At 40.0% G+C, this 17,032-nt stretch overlaps 1 protein-coding gene across 1 annotated transcript in view; it reads right to left on the reverse strand.

The window, feature by feature from the left end:
* CPQ (carboxypeptidase Q) overlaps positions 1–17,032 on the reverse strand; it is a 572,322-nt gene that overhangs the window by 425,143 nt on the left and 130,147 nt on the right. The window contains exon 2 of the mRNA XM_055546605.1: positions 15,777–16,242. Within this exon, the coding sequence (XP_055402580.1) occupies positions 15,777–16,242 (466 nt within the window). The remainder of the gene's footprint in view (positions 1–15,776; positions 16,243–17,032) is intronic.

The raw sequence follows: 17,032 nt of genomic DNA on the forward strand, positions 1-17,032 counted from the left end.
TGAAGAGGTAACTGGATAATGTTTAAAAAGTATAAGAAAAATGGTTTCCTTTCCTCTTGGAGCAAATGACAAATTACCCAGATGTCTACCTTAACCTCATGGCTCATGGACAGGCAGGTGGATCAAAGTGCTGGGCTAATTATACTCCTTAGTTTATAGTATACCATCCTCATCGGCCTCTTCCAGGCAAATGTCTTATTTGCTTGTTTTTAATTTATTTATTCTATTTCCCCACCTGGGGATCTGGCAAAGAGACTGAGAACCCCCAGGTAATTTGACTTTGGAGGCCAGTGGGATTTGGTTACAGAACTTCCACAGGACTGGGGAAACACACTCTTGGAGGGCACAAACAAATCCTTGTGTTCATCAGGACACTGGAGAAAGGAACAGCGTCCACAGAAGAGACTGAGCCAGACTTGCCTGTGAGTGTCCAGGAGTCTCTGACGGAGGCATGCGTTGGCAGTGGCCTGCTGCGGGGTCAGGGGCACTGAATACAACAGCACGTGCACAAGTCCCTTTAAAGGAGGTCACCATTATCCTCATTACCCCTACTATAATTTGGCCTCAGGCCAAACAACAGTAAGGGAACACAGCCCCACCAATCAACAGAAAATTGGATTAAAGATTTACTGAGCATGGCCCCACGCATCCATCAGAGGAAAGACAGAAAGAAAACCACAATCACAGAAAACTAAGCAAACTGATCTCATGGACCACAGCCTAACTCAATGAAACTATAAGCCATGCCCTGTAGGGCCACCCAAGATGGATGGCTATGAGCCATCCATTTAGACAAAACGAGGTCCACTGGAGAAGGGAATGGCAAACCACTTCAATATTCTTGCCTTGAGAACTCCATGAACAGTATGAAAAGGCAAAAAGTAATTGTACCCAAGTACTTCATTTTGGACTCTTTTGTTGACTATGAGGGCTACTCCATTTCTTCTAAGGGATTCTTGCCCACAGTAGTAGATATAATGGTCATCTGAATTAAATTCACCGATTCCAGTCCATTTTACTTCACTGATTCCTAAAATGTCAATGCTCACTCTTGCCATCTCCTGTTTGACCACTTCCAATTTACCTGGATTCATGGACCTAACATTCCAGGTTTCTATGCAATATTGTTCTTTACAGCATCAGACTTTACTTCCATCACCAGTTACATCCACAACTGGGTGTTGTTTTCACTTTGGTTTCATCTCTTCATTCTTTTTGGAGCTATTTCTGGTTCCAAATTAGGAAAGGAGTACATTAAGGATGTATATTGTCACCCTGCTTATTTAACTTATATGCGGAGTACATCATGTGAAATGCAGGGCTGGATGAAGCACAAGCTGGAATCAAGATTGCTGGGAGAAATATCAATAACGTCAGATATGCAGATGACACCACCCTTATGGCAGAAAGTGAAGAGGAACTAAAGAACCTCTTGATGAAAGTGAAAGAGGAGAGTGAAAAAGCTGGCTTAAAACTCAACATTCAGAAAACTCAGATCATGGCATCTGGTCCCATCACTTCATGGCAAATAGAAGGGGAAACAATGGAAACAGTGAGAAACTATTTTCTTGGGCTCCAAAATCACTGCAGATGGTGACTGCAGTCGTGAAATTAAAAGATGCTTGCTCATTGGAAGGAAAGCTATGACTAACCTAGACAGCATATTTAAAAGCAGAGACATTGCTGACAAAGGTCCGTCTAGTCAAAGCTATGGCTTTTCCAGTAGTCATGTATGGATGTGAGAGATGGACCAGAAAAAAAGTTGAGTGCCAAAGAATTGATGCTTCTGAACTGTGGTGTTGGAGAAGATTCTTGAGAGTCCCTTGGACAGCAAGGAGATCAAACCAGTCAATCCTTAAGGAAATTAGTCCTGAATATTCATTGGAAGGACTGATACTGAAGTTGAAATTCCAACCACTTTGGCCACGATGCAAAGAACTGACTCATTGGAAAAGACCCTGATGCTGGGAAAGATTGAAGGCAGCAGGAGAAGGGGACAATAGAGGATGAGATGGTTGGATGGCATCACTGACTCAATAGACATTAGTTTGAGCAAGGTCTGGGAGATGGTGATGGACAGGGAAGCCTGGTGTGCTGCAGTCCATGAGATCGCAAAAGTCAGACACAAGTTAGTGACTGAACTGAACTGAACTGAACCAACTCTATTTTACCCGCATTCTTCATTCCTACTTCCAACCCATGTCCTGGGTAGGTAACTATTCTAAAGATATATATATTTTTTTAATTGTCCAAATAGAAACTTTGATTTTTATTATATTTTTTAATTTTATTTTATTTTTAAACTTTACAATATTGTATTAGTTTTGCCAAACATCGAAATGAATCTGCCACAGGTATACCTGTGCTCCCCATCCTGAACCCTCCTCCCTCCTCCCTCTCCATACCCTCCCTCTGGGTCGTCCCAGTGCACCAGCCCCAAGCATCCAGTATCGTGCATCAAACCTAGACTGGCGACTCGTTTCATAGATGATATTATACATGTTTCAATGCCATTCTCCCAAATCTCCCCACCCTCTCCCTCTCCCACAGAGTCCATAAGACTGATCTATACATCAGTGTCTCTTTTGCTGTCTCGTACACAGGGTTATTGTTACAATCTTTCTAAATTCCATATATATGCGTTAGTATACTGTATTGGTGTTTTTCTTTCTGGCTTACTTCACTCTGTATAATAGGCTCCAGTTTCATCCACCTCATTAGAACTGATTCAAATGTATTCTTTTTAATGGCTGAGTAATACTCCATTGTGTATATGTACCACAGCTTTCTTATCCATTCATCTGCTGATGGGCATCTAGGTTGCTTCCATGTCCTGGCTATTATAAACAGTGCTGCGATGAACATTGGGGTACACGTGTCTCTTTCCCTTCTGGTTTCCTCAGTGTGTATGCCCAGCAGTGGGATTGCTGGATCATAAGGCAGTTCTATTTCCAGTTTTTTAAGGAATCTCCACACTGTTCTTCATAGTGGCTGTACTAGTTTGCATTCCCACCAACAGTGGAAGAGGGTTCCCTTTTCTCCACACCCTCTCCAGCATTTATTGCTTGTAGACATTTGGATCGCAGCCATTCTGACTGGCGTGAAATGGTACCTCATAGTGGTTTTGATTTGCATTTCTCTGATAATGAGTGATGTTGAGCATCTTTTCATGTATTTGTTAGCCATCTGTATGTCTTCTTTGGAGAAATGTCTATTTAGGTCTTTGGCCCATTTTTTGATTGGGTCATTTATTTTTCTAGAGTTGAGCTGTAGGAGTTGCTTGTATATTTTTGAGATTAGTTGTTTGTCAGTTGCTTCATTTGCTATTATTTTCTCCCATTCTGAAGGCTGCCTTTTCACCTAGCTAATAGTTTCCTTTGTTGTGCAGAAGCTTTTAAGTTTAATTAAAGATATTTTTTTGCATATATGTCTTCTTGTGAAATATGAACTATAATTCTGCATACATGAAAAACTGTATTTTTATGTATGCAACTATATTATGTATGCCATTCTATTTTTATTTTATTACACAGCTTTATACATGTAAGATATAACAATATAATACATCTATGTTGATATATATATATAGTTCAGTTGGTTGCTTCCAGCTTCTGTATAGCATACCCTGGGGGGCATCTACCACATTTCACATGTCTACTCTCCCAGTGATGGACCTCCAGATGAACCTTACCCCGACAAATAAGGCTATAATAATCATCCTGCATTCATGCCCTTAGGTAGTACATATATGTACCTGTGTGAAAATTTCTTTGGGAAATACACTAAGGAAGTGAATTACTTGCTCACTGAGTATGAAAATATATTTAAGTGGACTAAATATTACCGGTTTGCTCTCCAGAATGGTGGCACCGTGCTTCACGCCACCAATCAATGTACAAGTACATGCTTCATGCCACCAATCAATGCACAAGTACATGCTTCATGCCACCAATCAATGGACAAGGGCTCCTATGTCACCACAGCACTACCAATACATTTTTACATCTCAGCTGTAAAATTATCTCATTATTTTTAAAACTTGCATTGATCTGATTACTAATAAGTTAAGATCTCTTTATACACTTGTCAACTTTCAGGCTTCCTCTTCTTTAAACTGTTTATTCAGAGCCTTAGTCCATTTTTCTAATAGGGTAACTGCCTTTTTCTTGTTGATTTCCAGTAGTTCATAGCCTACATGTTAATCTAAAACAATTTTAGACAATGTTAATATCTTCTCCCATTTCTCCATCTGCCTAACAGCTTTGTTCATGGTATCTTTCATTGAATAGTAATTTTTAATTCTGATGCAATCAAATTCAGGGATGTTTTCATCTTGTGGTTCATGCTTTTTAAGTTATGTTTGTGTGAGAGTGTTAAGGCACATAGGAGACAGATATAGTGTCCCTATTCTTCAGGAAACAACCAAGAGGAAAACAGATACACCTGCAAAGTATTGTCAGGAAGATCCACCAAGAGGCAAGGTGAAGAGGGAAGGCCATTGAGAAGATATGACTTGAGACATGACTCTGCCACATACTACATGCTGTGTTACTTTGGACAAAGTGCTGAGCCTCCCAGAGCCTGCAATGTGTAAAGAGTGAACAACACCTATCCCAAAAGACAAAATAAGTTACAGAATCTGCCAATGACTCGTGTATAATAGATGTGCTCTCAGTAAATGTGAGTTCCTTTAGCCCCTTTCTTCTCATTCCCAATCCTGATGTGATGCTGAAGAACGAATTTGCAACTTGGGACACTTTAGAATCAGATCCTTCAGCTGACCCCACACCTCCAAATTCCAAGTACCATCAGTGGACATAGGCTCTTGAGAGCACTTCTGCCCATATTGCATTAGGTATCAGACACAGATTAAGTCCTGACAAAACAAACAAACAAACCAATAAAAAAAAAAAAGTGAAAATGCTCTTTTCCTGATGATGCTAAAGGAAGAAAAGCGGACAGGTGCAAACAAATAATTATCTGATGATAAGTTCTTGGGCATAAATTAGTTAGCACCTCGCTAAGAAATGGATCAAATGTAGAAGGCCTTCATTTGATGGATGTGCTGGGAGTATGCAGGAGGGCTATTTTAAATTCCCATAAGATTAATATGGTGAGAATTTGGTATAAGATTATGCTGTAGCTTTCCAGGCTTTCTGATCCATGTTGCTAAAATTTTCAAAAAGAATACACTGGTAAACAACCTCACCGTGATTTGATTGATGTTCATTTATCCTCCTCTTTCCTTTGTGTCTTTACCTCAGATGCAAAGCAAACTTTAAATATCTTTTTAAAATCTGTAATATTTATCACAGTCTACTCATCAAATCAATATCTAATTAATATGCATTAGTATTACATTCAGAGAAGGCAATGGCACCCCACTCCAGTACTGTTGCCCGGAAAATCCCATGGATGGAGGAGCCTGGTAGGCTGCAGTCCATGGGGTCGCTAAGAGTCAGACATGACTGAGCGACTTCACTTTCACTTTCCACTTTCATGCATTGCAGAAGGAAATGGCAATCCACTCCAGTGTTCTTGCCTGGAGAATCCCATGGACGGAGAAGCCTGGTAGGCTGCAGTCCATGGGGTCACACAGAGTCAGACACAACTGAAGTGACGCAGCAAGCAAGCAAGCAAGTATTACATTACTAGGTGTCGTGCTGAAGGAGATACAAAGATAATGAAGATGTGCTTTTCCCTGGAGTAGGTCATAATTTCTCAAGAGATAACCATGTAAACAACTAACTATAGTAAACTGTGATCACTGTATAATACAGGCAAAAAACGTGCTATGAGAATGAAGATGAAAGAACAATTACATTTATTTAGGTTTGGGTTCAAGAAAGGCTTAGAGAAGAGAGCCACCTTAAAAGAGTTTTTAAAATGGGTAGGAATTCTCTAAACAGAGAAGGGTTGGGTTGGGTTAGGATTAGGGTTGGGTTAGCAGAGATCCAGGCAGCAGTTTGTAAGTCAAGGAGGAATGAATATGTCCAGGCAAGGGCAGTTAGGATCATGTGGCTGAAGTACAAGGTGGATGGCTTGGGAGAAACTAGACACAAGCCTAGAAACACAGCCTGGGGTCACTTTTTAAAAGGTCATAAGGATCTGAACTATACTCTGAAAAATGAAAAGCATTTAGTTAAGGGAGTTACACAGTGAGATCTCTATTTCACAAAGACATCTGAATCAGCAGTATGGAAACTGATTAAAATGAGACCGGAGTCAGAAGTCAGGAAAATCAGTTAGGAAGCAATTATAACACTGTAGGCAGGAGAACCCTGAGAATAGAGAAGTGGAGTCAGGTGACATTTAAGTCTTGGTGACCAACTGAATGCTGGAGTGAGATAAATGGAAAGATTCATTCAACAAATATTTCTTAAATCTTTTCTGTATATGAGATACTATGTTAACAGCTAAGACAGAGTTTATCAACTTTGGCACTACTGGCATTTTAGAATGGATGATTATTTGATGTGGGGTAAAGGGAGGCTTGTTCTGTACACTGTGAGATGTTTAGCAGTATTCCTGACCTCTACCCATTAAAGGCACTGCCTCTCAGTCATGACCATCGAAAATGTGTCCAGACGTTGCCAAATTTCCCCTAAGAAGCAAATTATCCCCAGTCGAGAACCACTGAAACTGGGATCTCTAATTCTAAGAGGTTTATTACATTTAGAGAAATGCTTATGACATACACAAGTATAGGGTACAAAAAAGGGAGAAAAAAGGAAGTTGTCAATACTTCTTTGAGGATGAGTAAGCACAGAAAAAATCTCCATAGAAAAGGAGACATTAAAGCTGAATCCTTAAATAAGGGCATTCCTGGCATGGAAAAACAGACTGGTTCCAAATAGGAAAAGGAGTACGTCAAGGCTGTGTAGTGTCACCTTGTCACCCTGCTTATTTAACTTCTATGCAGAGTACATCATGAGAAACGCTGGGCTGGATGAAGCACAAGCTGGAATCAAGATTGCTGGGAGAAATATCAACAACCTCAGATAGGCAGATGACACTACCCTTAGGGAAGAAAGTGAAGAGGAACTAAAAAGCCTCTTGATGAAAGTGAAAGAGGAAAGTGAAAAAGTTGGCTTAAAGCTCAACATTCAGAAAACGAAGATCATGGCATCTGGTCCCATCACTTCATGGCAAATAGATGGGGAAACAGTGGAAACAGTGGCTGACTTTATTTTGGGGGGCTCCAAAATCACTGCAGATGGTGACTGCAGCCATGAAATTAAAAGACACTTGCTCCTTGGAAGAAAAGTTATGACCAACCTAGACAGCATATTCAAAAGCAGAGACACTACTTTGCCGACAAAGGTCCATATAATCAAGGCTATGGTTTTTCCATTAGCCATGTATGGATATGAGAGTTGGACTTATAAAGAAGGCTGAGTGCCAAAGAATTGATGCTTCTGGACTACAGTGCTGGAAAAGACTCTTGAGAGTCTCTTGGACTGCAAGGAGATCCAACCAGTCTGTCCTAAAGGAAATCAGTCCTGAATATTCATTGGAAGGACTGATGCTGAAGCTGAAACTCCAATACTCCGGCCACCTGATGTGAAGAGCTGACTCATTTGAAAAGACCCTGATGCTGGGAAAGATTGAAGGCGGGAGGAGAAGGGGACAACAGAGGATGAGATGGTTGGATGGCATCACGAACTTGATTTTGTATACAAACTCGAGTTTGTATAAACTCTGGGAGTTAGTGATGGACAGGGAGGTCTGGCGTGCTGCAGTTCATGGGGTCGCAAAGAGTTGGACACAACTGAGTGACTGAACTGAACTAAACTGGCAGGTGACAAAAACATGAAGGTAAGATACCATATCCGATATTAGCAGAATTTTGAGGCTCTGAGCCTGAGCACCTGGGTGGTTGGCAATGATATTAATGAAGATGAGAAACACTGGAGAGACAGAATGCTCAATTTGTGGGTTTGCAAGACAACCAGTAGTTCTCAGAAATGCAAGTAGAAAGTCTTCCTCCAGTTTTCCACAGATAGCTCACAGTCTTAACCTGGACACACAAATTAATACACACTATAATACTCAAGTCTAGAAATGGAAAGCTTAAAAAGATTAGCTCCAGTTATATAAGGAATCTGCTCCATAGCATGGGCCTAGAATACTTTTCTTTTAATATTCTGATCATCTTCACCCATCCCTTGTGGATTCTCAGAAAAACAACAGCCTTTCTAATCTAGAGAGATGTTATAGAATTATATGTCAACCATTTTTCATTTTATAAGTGACAAAACTAAGGCCATAGAGATTAAATGACTAGGCCAAAGTCACACAACTAGGTGGCTAAACCAAGGATACAGCATTGGTTTCCAGGAAGAAGAGCTCTGCACCATAATACCTGTACCTAGAGGTCCTTTTATGCAGACCTTACCCTATCTCCTGTGGGAATTTTCCCACACCTGATCCAGCCTAACTCTCCAGTCTTCTCAGAGCTTAAAATAGCCCGGTTGCCAGACAATTGCTTATGTACCTTGAGCTCCATGGAAGAGGGAATGGGGTGAAAGTGAGTCTTAGAACACCACAGTAGACTCCAATGAGTAAAATTCACTTCCCCTTGGGTTTTTAAGGCCCCAGTGGAAATCAGTAACTTGGCTTAGTTTTCCCAGGCAGGGATCCAGGAAGAGAAGGCCCACCTACAAATACAAGAAATAAGGATAAAAAAGAAAGGGAAATGAGAAAAAATGTCCAAAATAAGGTACAGACACCGGTAGCATCACAGTACAGGTACCAGCAACTCTTGAGACAGATCAGCTTCAGTCAAATGGATAAAAAAGGAAATCTTAGAAGTGAAAATAACATTAAGTTATTTGTATGTGAGGCAATATAGTCTAATGACTAAAAGCACAAACTCCGGAATTTGACACGTGTTCATGCCTGAACTTGGCCTCTCACTAGTTGTGTAACGCTGGGCAAATTGTCTAATCTTTTGTAGTCTGCTTTTCTCATTTGTTGAAAACAAAACAAACAAAAACCTGTAGACCTTTAAAGACAGTTAAGAGGGTTAAAAAGGAAATATATATGTACACACACACATACACACACCCTGGTGTCTAACACAGATGAGCAGTAACAGAAGGCAATTAGGCAAACTCCTAGTTGACAATATAGAACCCAAGTGGAGGGCTCTCTAAAACCTTAGAGGACTCTTCCAATTATTCATACAGCCTCAGAGAGATCACAACTAGCCATCCCAGTGGTATATCCAGAATGTTGGAGTGAGAAACTTGGCAGATCTTTTTCCCTATGAAACATTTAACTGGGAAAAAATATTTTAAAAAAATCATTTAAAGTCTCTCAACATTGTCCTAGGGGCATCTAGCAAGTAGAGCAACACTCATTCAAGAAAATACACTATTAATAAATCTAAGTTAGAATTATGAGTCTGTAGCTTTTGGCAATGATCTGCTTCCTTCTCCCATCCCCAGTTCCATGTTATAGAAACTCTATTATGGTCACTTCACCCCATTTCTCTACCCAGCCTCTACTTGTCTGATGGAAACACTACACCAAGTATAGCCATGAGAAGACTGGAACCTGACCACAGCTATCTTAGCTTGTTCATAGGCAGAGGTCCCATGGTGGCACAGGCAAGCTGAAAAGACCAGTAGCTACCACCCCTCCCTTCTAGCACCTGCCAGGGATGTCACTCTAGGGAAGTAGGCCACTATCACTGTGCTGAGCTCCTGGGAACTCCCAGGGAAGAGGTAAGCCAGGTGGATGAAGTTCTTAACCAGGGACAAGGTTCTTAACCAGGGTGGTGATTTTATTTGGAACAGAAAACAGAGAATTCCATACCTGAGGATGTTGTTGCAAATGATGGAGAGCTTGGGAGATACTGATACTTCATGATACTGGGAGTTTCATGATACTGCTAGCAATAAGCTAAATGGAAGAACAATCAGAAAAAACAGCAACAACAACAACAAAAAAAAAACAGAAGGAGAAATAACAACCAAGAAAAGCCCTCCCTGGATCACAACAAACTCTGGGGGTTGGGAAGGCTATATGCACATGTTCCTACTTAGAAACAATTGAAACTGGACATGGGTCAGATTGAAAACATTTTCCAAGCTGCACACAGATCCCTCAACAAAAGGCAGAGGCCCTACTGGCACAAGAGGCTTAAGTGCAACCTCTAACCAAATACTGGCTGTAAAATAAGCTATTCTGACACAGGGGAAAATATTATTAAACTGGGCTTAATATTAAAAGCATATGCATCCTCACAAGCTGGAACACTATGTGCATGTCCAAGGCTGTGACCTCTCAAGACTGATTGGAGAAGAGATGTTCAAGCTACTAGGCCCTGACTGAACCTGGGGCAAAAACATAATTCATTAGTTTTAATAACAGCCCTTAAACAACATAAATATCCAACAATAAGGGGTAAAAATATAACTGGCTAAGGGGACCTAAGCACAACCTTTGACCAGTAAGTGGCTTGTATAGACCTCAGGATGACACCTAGAGAGCCAGACTAAAGGAAAATAAAAGCAGTGTGAATAGGGACATCTGAATCTGTACACTATGGGAGAAAGAGACTTCACAAAGTTAGTAAAACTAACTCATTAAGCAAATAAAGGACAAAACAATAAAAACAACATCAACCTCCAGTGGGCAGTGGAGAAGGAGCAAGAATCAGTATTCAGAATTGCTAAAGTACATTATTTAAAATCAGTTTTAAACAACAACAAAAATAAATGGGACATGAAAAGAAGTAGGCAAGTGTGACCAATACACACACAAAAAAGCAGGCAAGAGAAACTGCCTGGAGGGGGTTAGTTGTCAGAGACATAGACTTCGAAGCAGCTATTATAAACATGCTCAAGGAACTAAAGAAACCATACTTAAAGAATTAAAGGAAGGTATGACGACAATGTTTCATCAAATGGAGAATACCAATCAAAAGACAAAAATGAGAAAAGAGGCCAAAAGGAAATTGCGGAGTTGAATGGCAAAACCAGTACAATATTGTAAAGTAATTAGCCTCTAATTAAAATAAATAAATTTTTTAAAAAAGAGGAAAAAAAAGTAAAATAACTGAAAAGAAAAATTCAGTAGAGGGACTCAGTAGTATATTTAAGCTATCAGAAGAAAGAATTAATGAATTTAGTGATAGATTGATACAGATTATGCAATCTGAAGAAAGGAGAGAGGGGGGAAGAGAGAAAGAAAATGGGCAGAGCCTCAGAGAAGTGTGGGACATCATTAAGTGCACCAACATACTCATAACCGAAGTACCAGAAGGAGAAAAGAGCAAAGAGAGGGTAGAAAATATATGTATAGAAAAAAAAAGTTGAAAATTACCCAAATTGATGAAAAATATTATCTATAAATGAAGTTCAACAACCTCTAATCAAGATAAAAGGAAAGAGATTCCCACCTAGATACATCAAAATCAAAACACTGAAAACTGGAAACAAAGATAAAAATCTTGAAATCAGTAATAGCAAAATGACTTGTCACATAGAAGCATACCTCATTTTACTGTCCTTCTCATTTACTGCATTTTTCTTTTTAACAAATTGAAGGTTTATGGCAATACTGTGTTGAGCAAGGCCATTGGTGCCACTTTCCCAACAGCATTATTTTTTAATTAAGGCATGCACATTTTTTTAGACATATTGATATTACCCACTTAATGGACTATCAGATCAGATCAGATCAGTCGCTCAGTCGTGTCCGACTCTTTGCGACCCCATGAATCGCAGCACGCCAGGCCTCCCTGTCCATCACCAACTCCCGGAGTTCACCCAAACTCACGTCCATCGAGTCAGTGATGCCATCCAGCCATCTCATCCTCTATCGTCCCCTTCTCCTCTTGCCCCCAATCCCTCCCAGTGTCAGAGTCTTTTCCAATGAGTCAACTCTTAGCATCAGGTGGTCAAAGTATTGGAGTTTCAGCTTTAGCATCAGTCCTTCCAAAGAACATCCAGGACTGATCTCCTTTCGAATGGACTGGTTGGATCTCCTTGCAGTCCAAGGGACTCTCAAGAGGCTTCTTCAACACCACAGTTCAAAAGCATCAATCCTTCGGTGCTCAGCTTTCTTCACAGTCCAACTCTCACATCCATACATGACCACTGGAAAAACCATAGCCTTGACTAGATGGACCTTTGTTGGCAAAGTAATGTCTCTGCTTTTCAATATGCTGTCTAGGTTGGTCATAACTTTCCTTCCAAGGAGTAAGCGTCTTTTAATTTCATGGCTGCAATACCATCTGCAGTGATTTTGGAGCCTAAAAAAATAAAGTCTGACACTGTTTCCACTGTTTCCTATCTATTTCCCATGAAGTGATGGGGCCAGATGCCATGATCTTCGTTTTCTGAATGTTGAGCTTTAAGCCAACTTTTTCACTCTTCTCTTTCACTTTCATCAAGAGGCTTCTGCCATAAGGGTGATGTCATCTGCATATCTGAGGTTATTGATATTTCTCCTGGCAATCTTGATTCCAGCTCGTGCTGGAATTATCCTTCGATTAAAAAAAGAATCCGATGAATTTTCAGGGCAGGAATAGAGACACAGACCTAGAGAACAGACTTTGGACACAGCAGGGTAATGAACTGTTGTTATTTAGTCACTCAGTCACGTCCAACTCTTTGAGACCCCATGGACTGCAGCACACCAGGCCTCCTACACCATCACCAAGTGGGATTTATCCCAGGAATGTAAGGTTGGTTTAACATCTGAAAATCAATAAATGATATGTATCCAATTCAATGGGGAAAAAGTAGTCTTTTCAACAGATAATGCTAAGACAATGAATAACCAAAGCAAAAGAACAAAGTTGGATTCCTACCTCACATCTAAAATTAACTCACAAACCTAAATGTAAAAGCAAAAGTTATAGAACTCTTAGAAGAATAAATAAAAATAAGAATAAAACAGGAATAAATCTTTGTGACCTGGTTTAGGCAATGGTTTCTTAAATATAACAGTAAAAGTACAATCAACAGAAAGCAATTAGAGGAACTGTGCTAATTCAGAATTAAAGACATTTCTGCAGGAAATACTACCATCAAGAAAGTTTAAAAAAAAAACACAAAAATAATGCATAGAATGGGAAAGAACATTAGTAAATCACACTGATAAGAGACTTGCATCCAGAATACATGAAGAGCTTATGCAATTCAATAATAAAAATTCAACTAGCACAATTAAAAAACTGGGCAAAGTGATTCCGCTGGTGGTCCAGTGGTTGAGAATACACCTGCCAATGCAGGGGACACAGGTTCAATCCCTGATCCAGGAAGATTCCACACGCCAAAGAGCAACTAAGCCCGTGGCCACAACTACTGAGCCCACGTGCCTAGAGCCCATGCTGTGTAATAGAGAAACCACTGCAATGAGATGCCGATGCTCTGCAACCAGAGAGTAGCTCCCACTCGCTGCAACTAAAGAAAGCCCACACACAGTACAAAACCCAGTACAGTCAATAATAAATAAATAACTTAAAAAAAAAACTGGACAAAGGCTTCAAATATATATTTCTCTGAAAAAGATACACAAATGGCAAACAAGAACATGGAAAGGTGCTCAAAATCATTAGCCATTAGAGAAGTGCAAACGGAAACCACAATGAATATCACTTCATACCCACTAGAACAGCTATAACCAAAAAGACAGAAAACAAGTTCTGACACATATGTATAAAAATTAGAACACATGAGTGAAAATGTAAAATGGTGTGGTCAATTTGGAAAACAGCTTGGCAATTCCTCTGAAAGTTAAACAAAGAGTTATCACATACACAAGCAATTTCACTCTTTGGTATATACTCAAGAGAAATAAAGTACATACAAAAAACTTACACCTGAATGTTTATAGCATTATTCTTAATAGCTGAAAGGTGGGAAAAAATGTTCATCAGTTGATCTATGGATAAATAAAATACAGTATACCTATAAAATGGAAAATTTCTCAATAATAAAAATGAATTAAGTATTGAACATGCTACAACGTGGATGAACCTAAAATACATGCTATGTGAAAAAATTCAGTCACAAAAGAAAATACTAGTGTATTATTTCATTCATGTGAATTATCCAGAAAAGGCAAATCCATAAAGACAGGAAATAAATTAGTGGTTGCCTGGGGCTTAGGTAGGAAAGGGATGAAGCATGACTGCTGATGAGTATAAAGTTTCTTCAGGGGGTGATGAAATGTTCTTCAGTTAAGATTGTGCTAGTTCTGTGAATACATTAAAAACCACTAAAGTGTAAATTGGTGAGTCATTATGATACAGGAATTATATCTCAATAAAGATTTTTTTTTTTGGCTGTGCCCAGTGGCATGCAGAACCTTAACTCCCCATCCAGGGATCAAACCTGTGCTCTCTGCAGTAGAAACGGGAGGTCTTAACCACTGAACCACCAGGGAAGTCCTGATATCTCAATGAAGATGCTTTTTATTTTTTTAATTTATTTTATTTATTTTAATTGGAGGCTAATTACTTTACAATATTGTATTGGTTTTGCCATACATCAACATGAATCTGCCACGGGTGTACACGTGTTCCCCATCCTGAACCCCCCCTCCCACCTCCCTCCCCATACCATCTCTCTGGGTCATCCCAGTGCACCAGCCCCGAGTATCCTGTATCATGCATCAAACCTGGACTGGCGATTCGTTTCACATATGATATTATACATGTTTCAATGCCATTCTCTCAAATCATCCCACCCTAGCCCTCTCCCACAGAGTCCAAAAGACTGTTCTATACATCTGTGTCTCTTTGGCTGTCTTGCATACAGGGTTATCGTTACCATGAAGATGCTTTTTAAAAGCTGACCATCTGCTTCTCTACTGGATGTTTCTCTTGGCATTAGAGAAGGTCAAAAGTTTTTATAAAGTTTTTAGAAAACTCAACTTTTTTTTTTTATCAACTACAGTTAACCCTTGAACAACACAGGTTTTAACTGCACAGGTCCACTTACACATAGTTTTTTTTCAATAGTAAATACAACAGTACTACATGATCTGTAGTTGGTTGAACATGCAGATGCAGAAACTCATGGATACAGAAGAACCAAACCATATATGGAGGGATGACTATAAGTTCTATGCAGATTTTTAGCTGTGTGGAGGGTTGGTGCACCAACTCTACTATAGTTACTTTGCCATAGGAAAACAGTCCATGAATACATGCATAGTCCATGAACAGTCCATTACTGATCAGTGACTCACTGTTGGCTGCTTATACATTCCTGATCTAAGCCTTTATATTGTCTGATGAAGCTGAGCCAGAGTGCTGCTGAGTAAAGACAGAACTCCATCCTAGACAACTCTTTACATTAGAGGCCTTGGGTTCTGTTAAAATAACTACTTCAAATCAATTCAATGTGCAAGGCTCTGTCCCCTATTTCATTAATTTTAAGAAGTTCTGTTCATTGAGGCCACTTGAAAGAAATCATAACTTTTGTGACCTATTTATATATATCGCATTCTCTACAAAATGATACTAATGTTATACTAGATAGAAATTATTAAGTGATTCAGTTCATAAGTATCATGGACCAATAGTAGATGCTTCATTTTAAAAAGTGACACTTTCAGAAAAGAGAAGGAGAAAAGGGAAGGGGGAAAAAAAGAGTATGAGTAAAGCACTCATGAAGCCAATGAAATGGAAAATGATTCTTTCTTTTTATCACCCAATTATAATGTGAACCATGCACACTATAATCAGTTATGTCACATGGCATTAGTTTTATAATGAACACAGCAAATTGACTTGAAAAAGCAAATCATACCTTCTGGGGGCGTTCCAATGCTGCTGCCAAGACCCAAAATAGCCATCTTGTGAATCCTCGGCTCCAGCATCACAGCAGATTCCTCTCCCCTCTCCCAGTGGGGTATTTTGACAGGCTCCAGGTGGACGTTCTCCAACCCATCTCCCTTCAGGTTTTGCTGCATGATCTCGATGGCTTTTTCTAGGTTCTTGGAGCCACTTAGTCTGGGCCCAACAGTATCAACCAGAAGTGCCAGTCGCTCATAGGATCTGTTCTGGGCTTTACCATAAACAGTAAGGTTGATGATTGATTTAGCAACATCTCCATAGTGGGCAATTTCTTCTTTGATTTCTTGAAAAGTTCTCTGAGAGGGGCCATTCCCATATATAGCTTTCCCAGAGGCCAGGGGTAAAAGGTGAACAACACTGACAAATATGAAGAGAAGGAACATCGTTGTTTTTCCAGTCAGTTTTCTTCCTAAAATCATCTGTGTAAGGAAGAAATGTGTTAGGAGAAAAGAATCTCACAACTACCTGCCCATAACCCAGGGACTGCTTTTCAAATAGGAAAAACTGGTACCCTTATCAACTGGTACCCAGTTTCCATCAAATTCATAACTCCCAGGAATGAAGGAAAGAGACAGCAGTTGTCCTTATTGATAGCGTAGCATTTATTAAAGCCACAAATCACATATTACCTAGAAATCAGTTTAAAATCTGCCAAAAGATTATAATAAGAAGATAACTAGGAAAGAGAGGAAGAAATAGTGGTAACAGTGATAGGAATGTGCTGTGCTGTGCTTAATCATGTCCGACTCTTTGTGACCCCATGAACTGCAGCTTGGCAGGCTCCTCTGTCCATGGGATTCTCCAGGCAAGAATACTGGAGTAGGTTGCCATGCCCTCCTCCAGGGGATCTTCCCAACCCAGGTCTCCTGCATCGCAGGCAGATTCTTTACCAACTGAGCCACCAGGGAAGCCCAGTGATAGGGCTAGGGCAGTGTTATCTGCTACCCCTTTTTCTGAACAGTAGTAGCGCTCAGTTGTGTCGAGCTCTTTGCAACCCCATGGACTGTAGCCTCCCCCAGGCTCCTCTGTCTGTGGGATTGGAGTGGGTTGCCATTGGCTTCTCCGGGGGATCTTTCTGACCCAGGGATCGAACCCACATCTCTTACATCTCCTGCATTAGCAGGCAGATTCTTTACCACTAGTGCCACCTAGAAAGCCCTTCTTCTAAATAGAATATGACCCAAATCCATTTCAGAGTTCCCTCTGCCT

Source organism: Bubalus kerabau, chromosome 14, assembly GCF_029407905.1.
Source record: "Bubalus kerabau isolate K-KA32 ecotype Philippines breed swamp buffalo chromosome 14, PCC_UOA_SB_1v2, whole genome shotgun sequence".
Classification (NCBI taxonomy): Eukaryota; Metazoa; Chordata; class Mammalia; order Artiodactyla; family Bovidae; genus Bubalus; species Bubalus kerabau.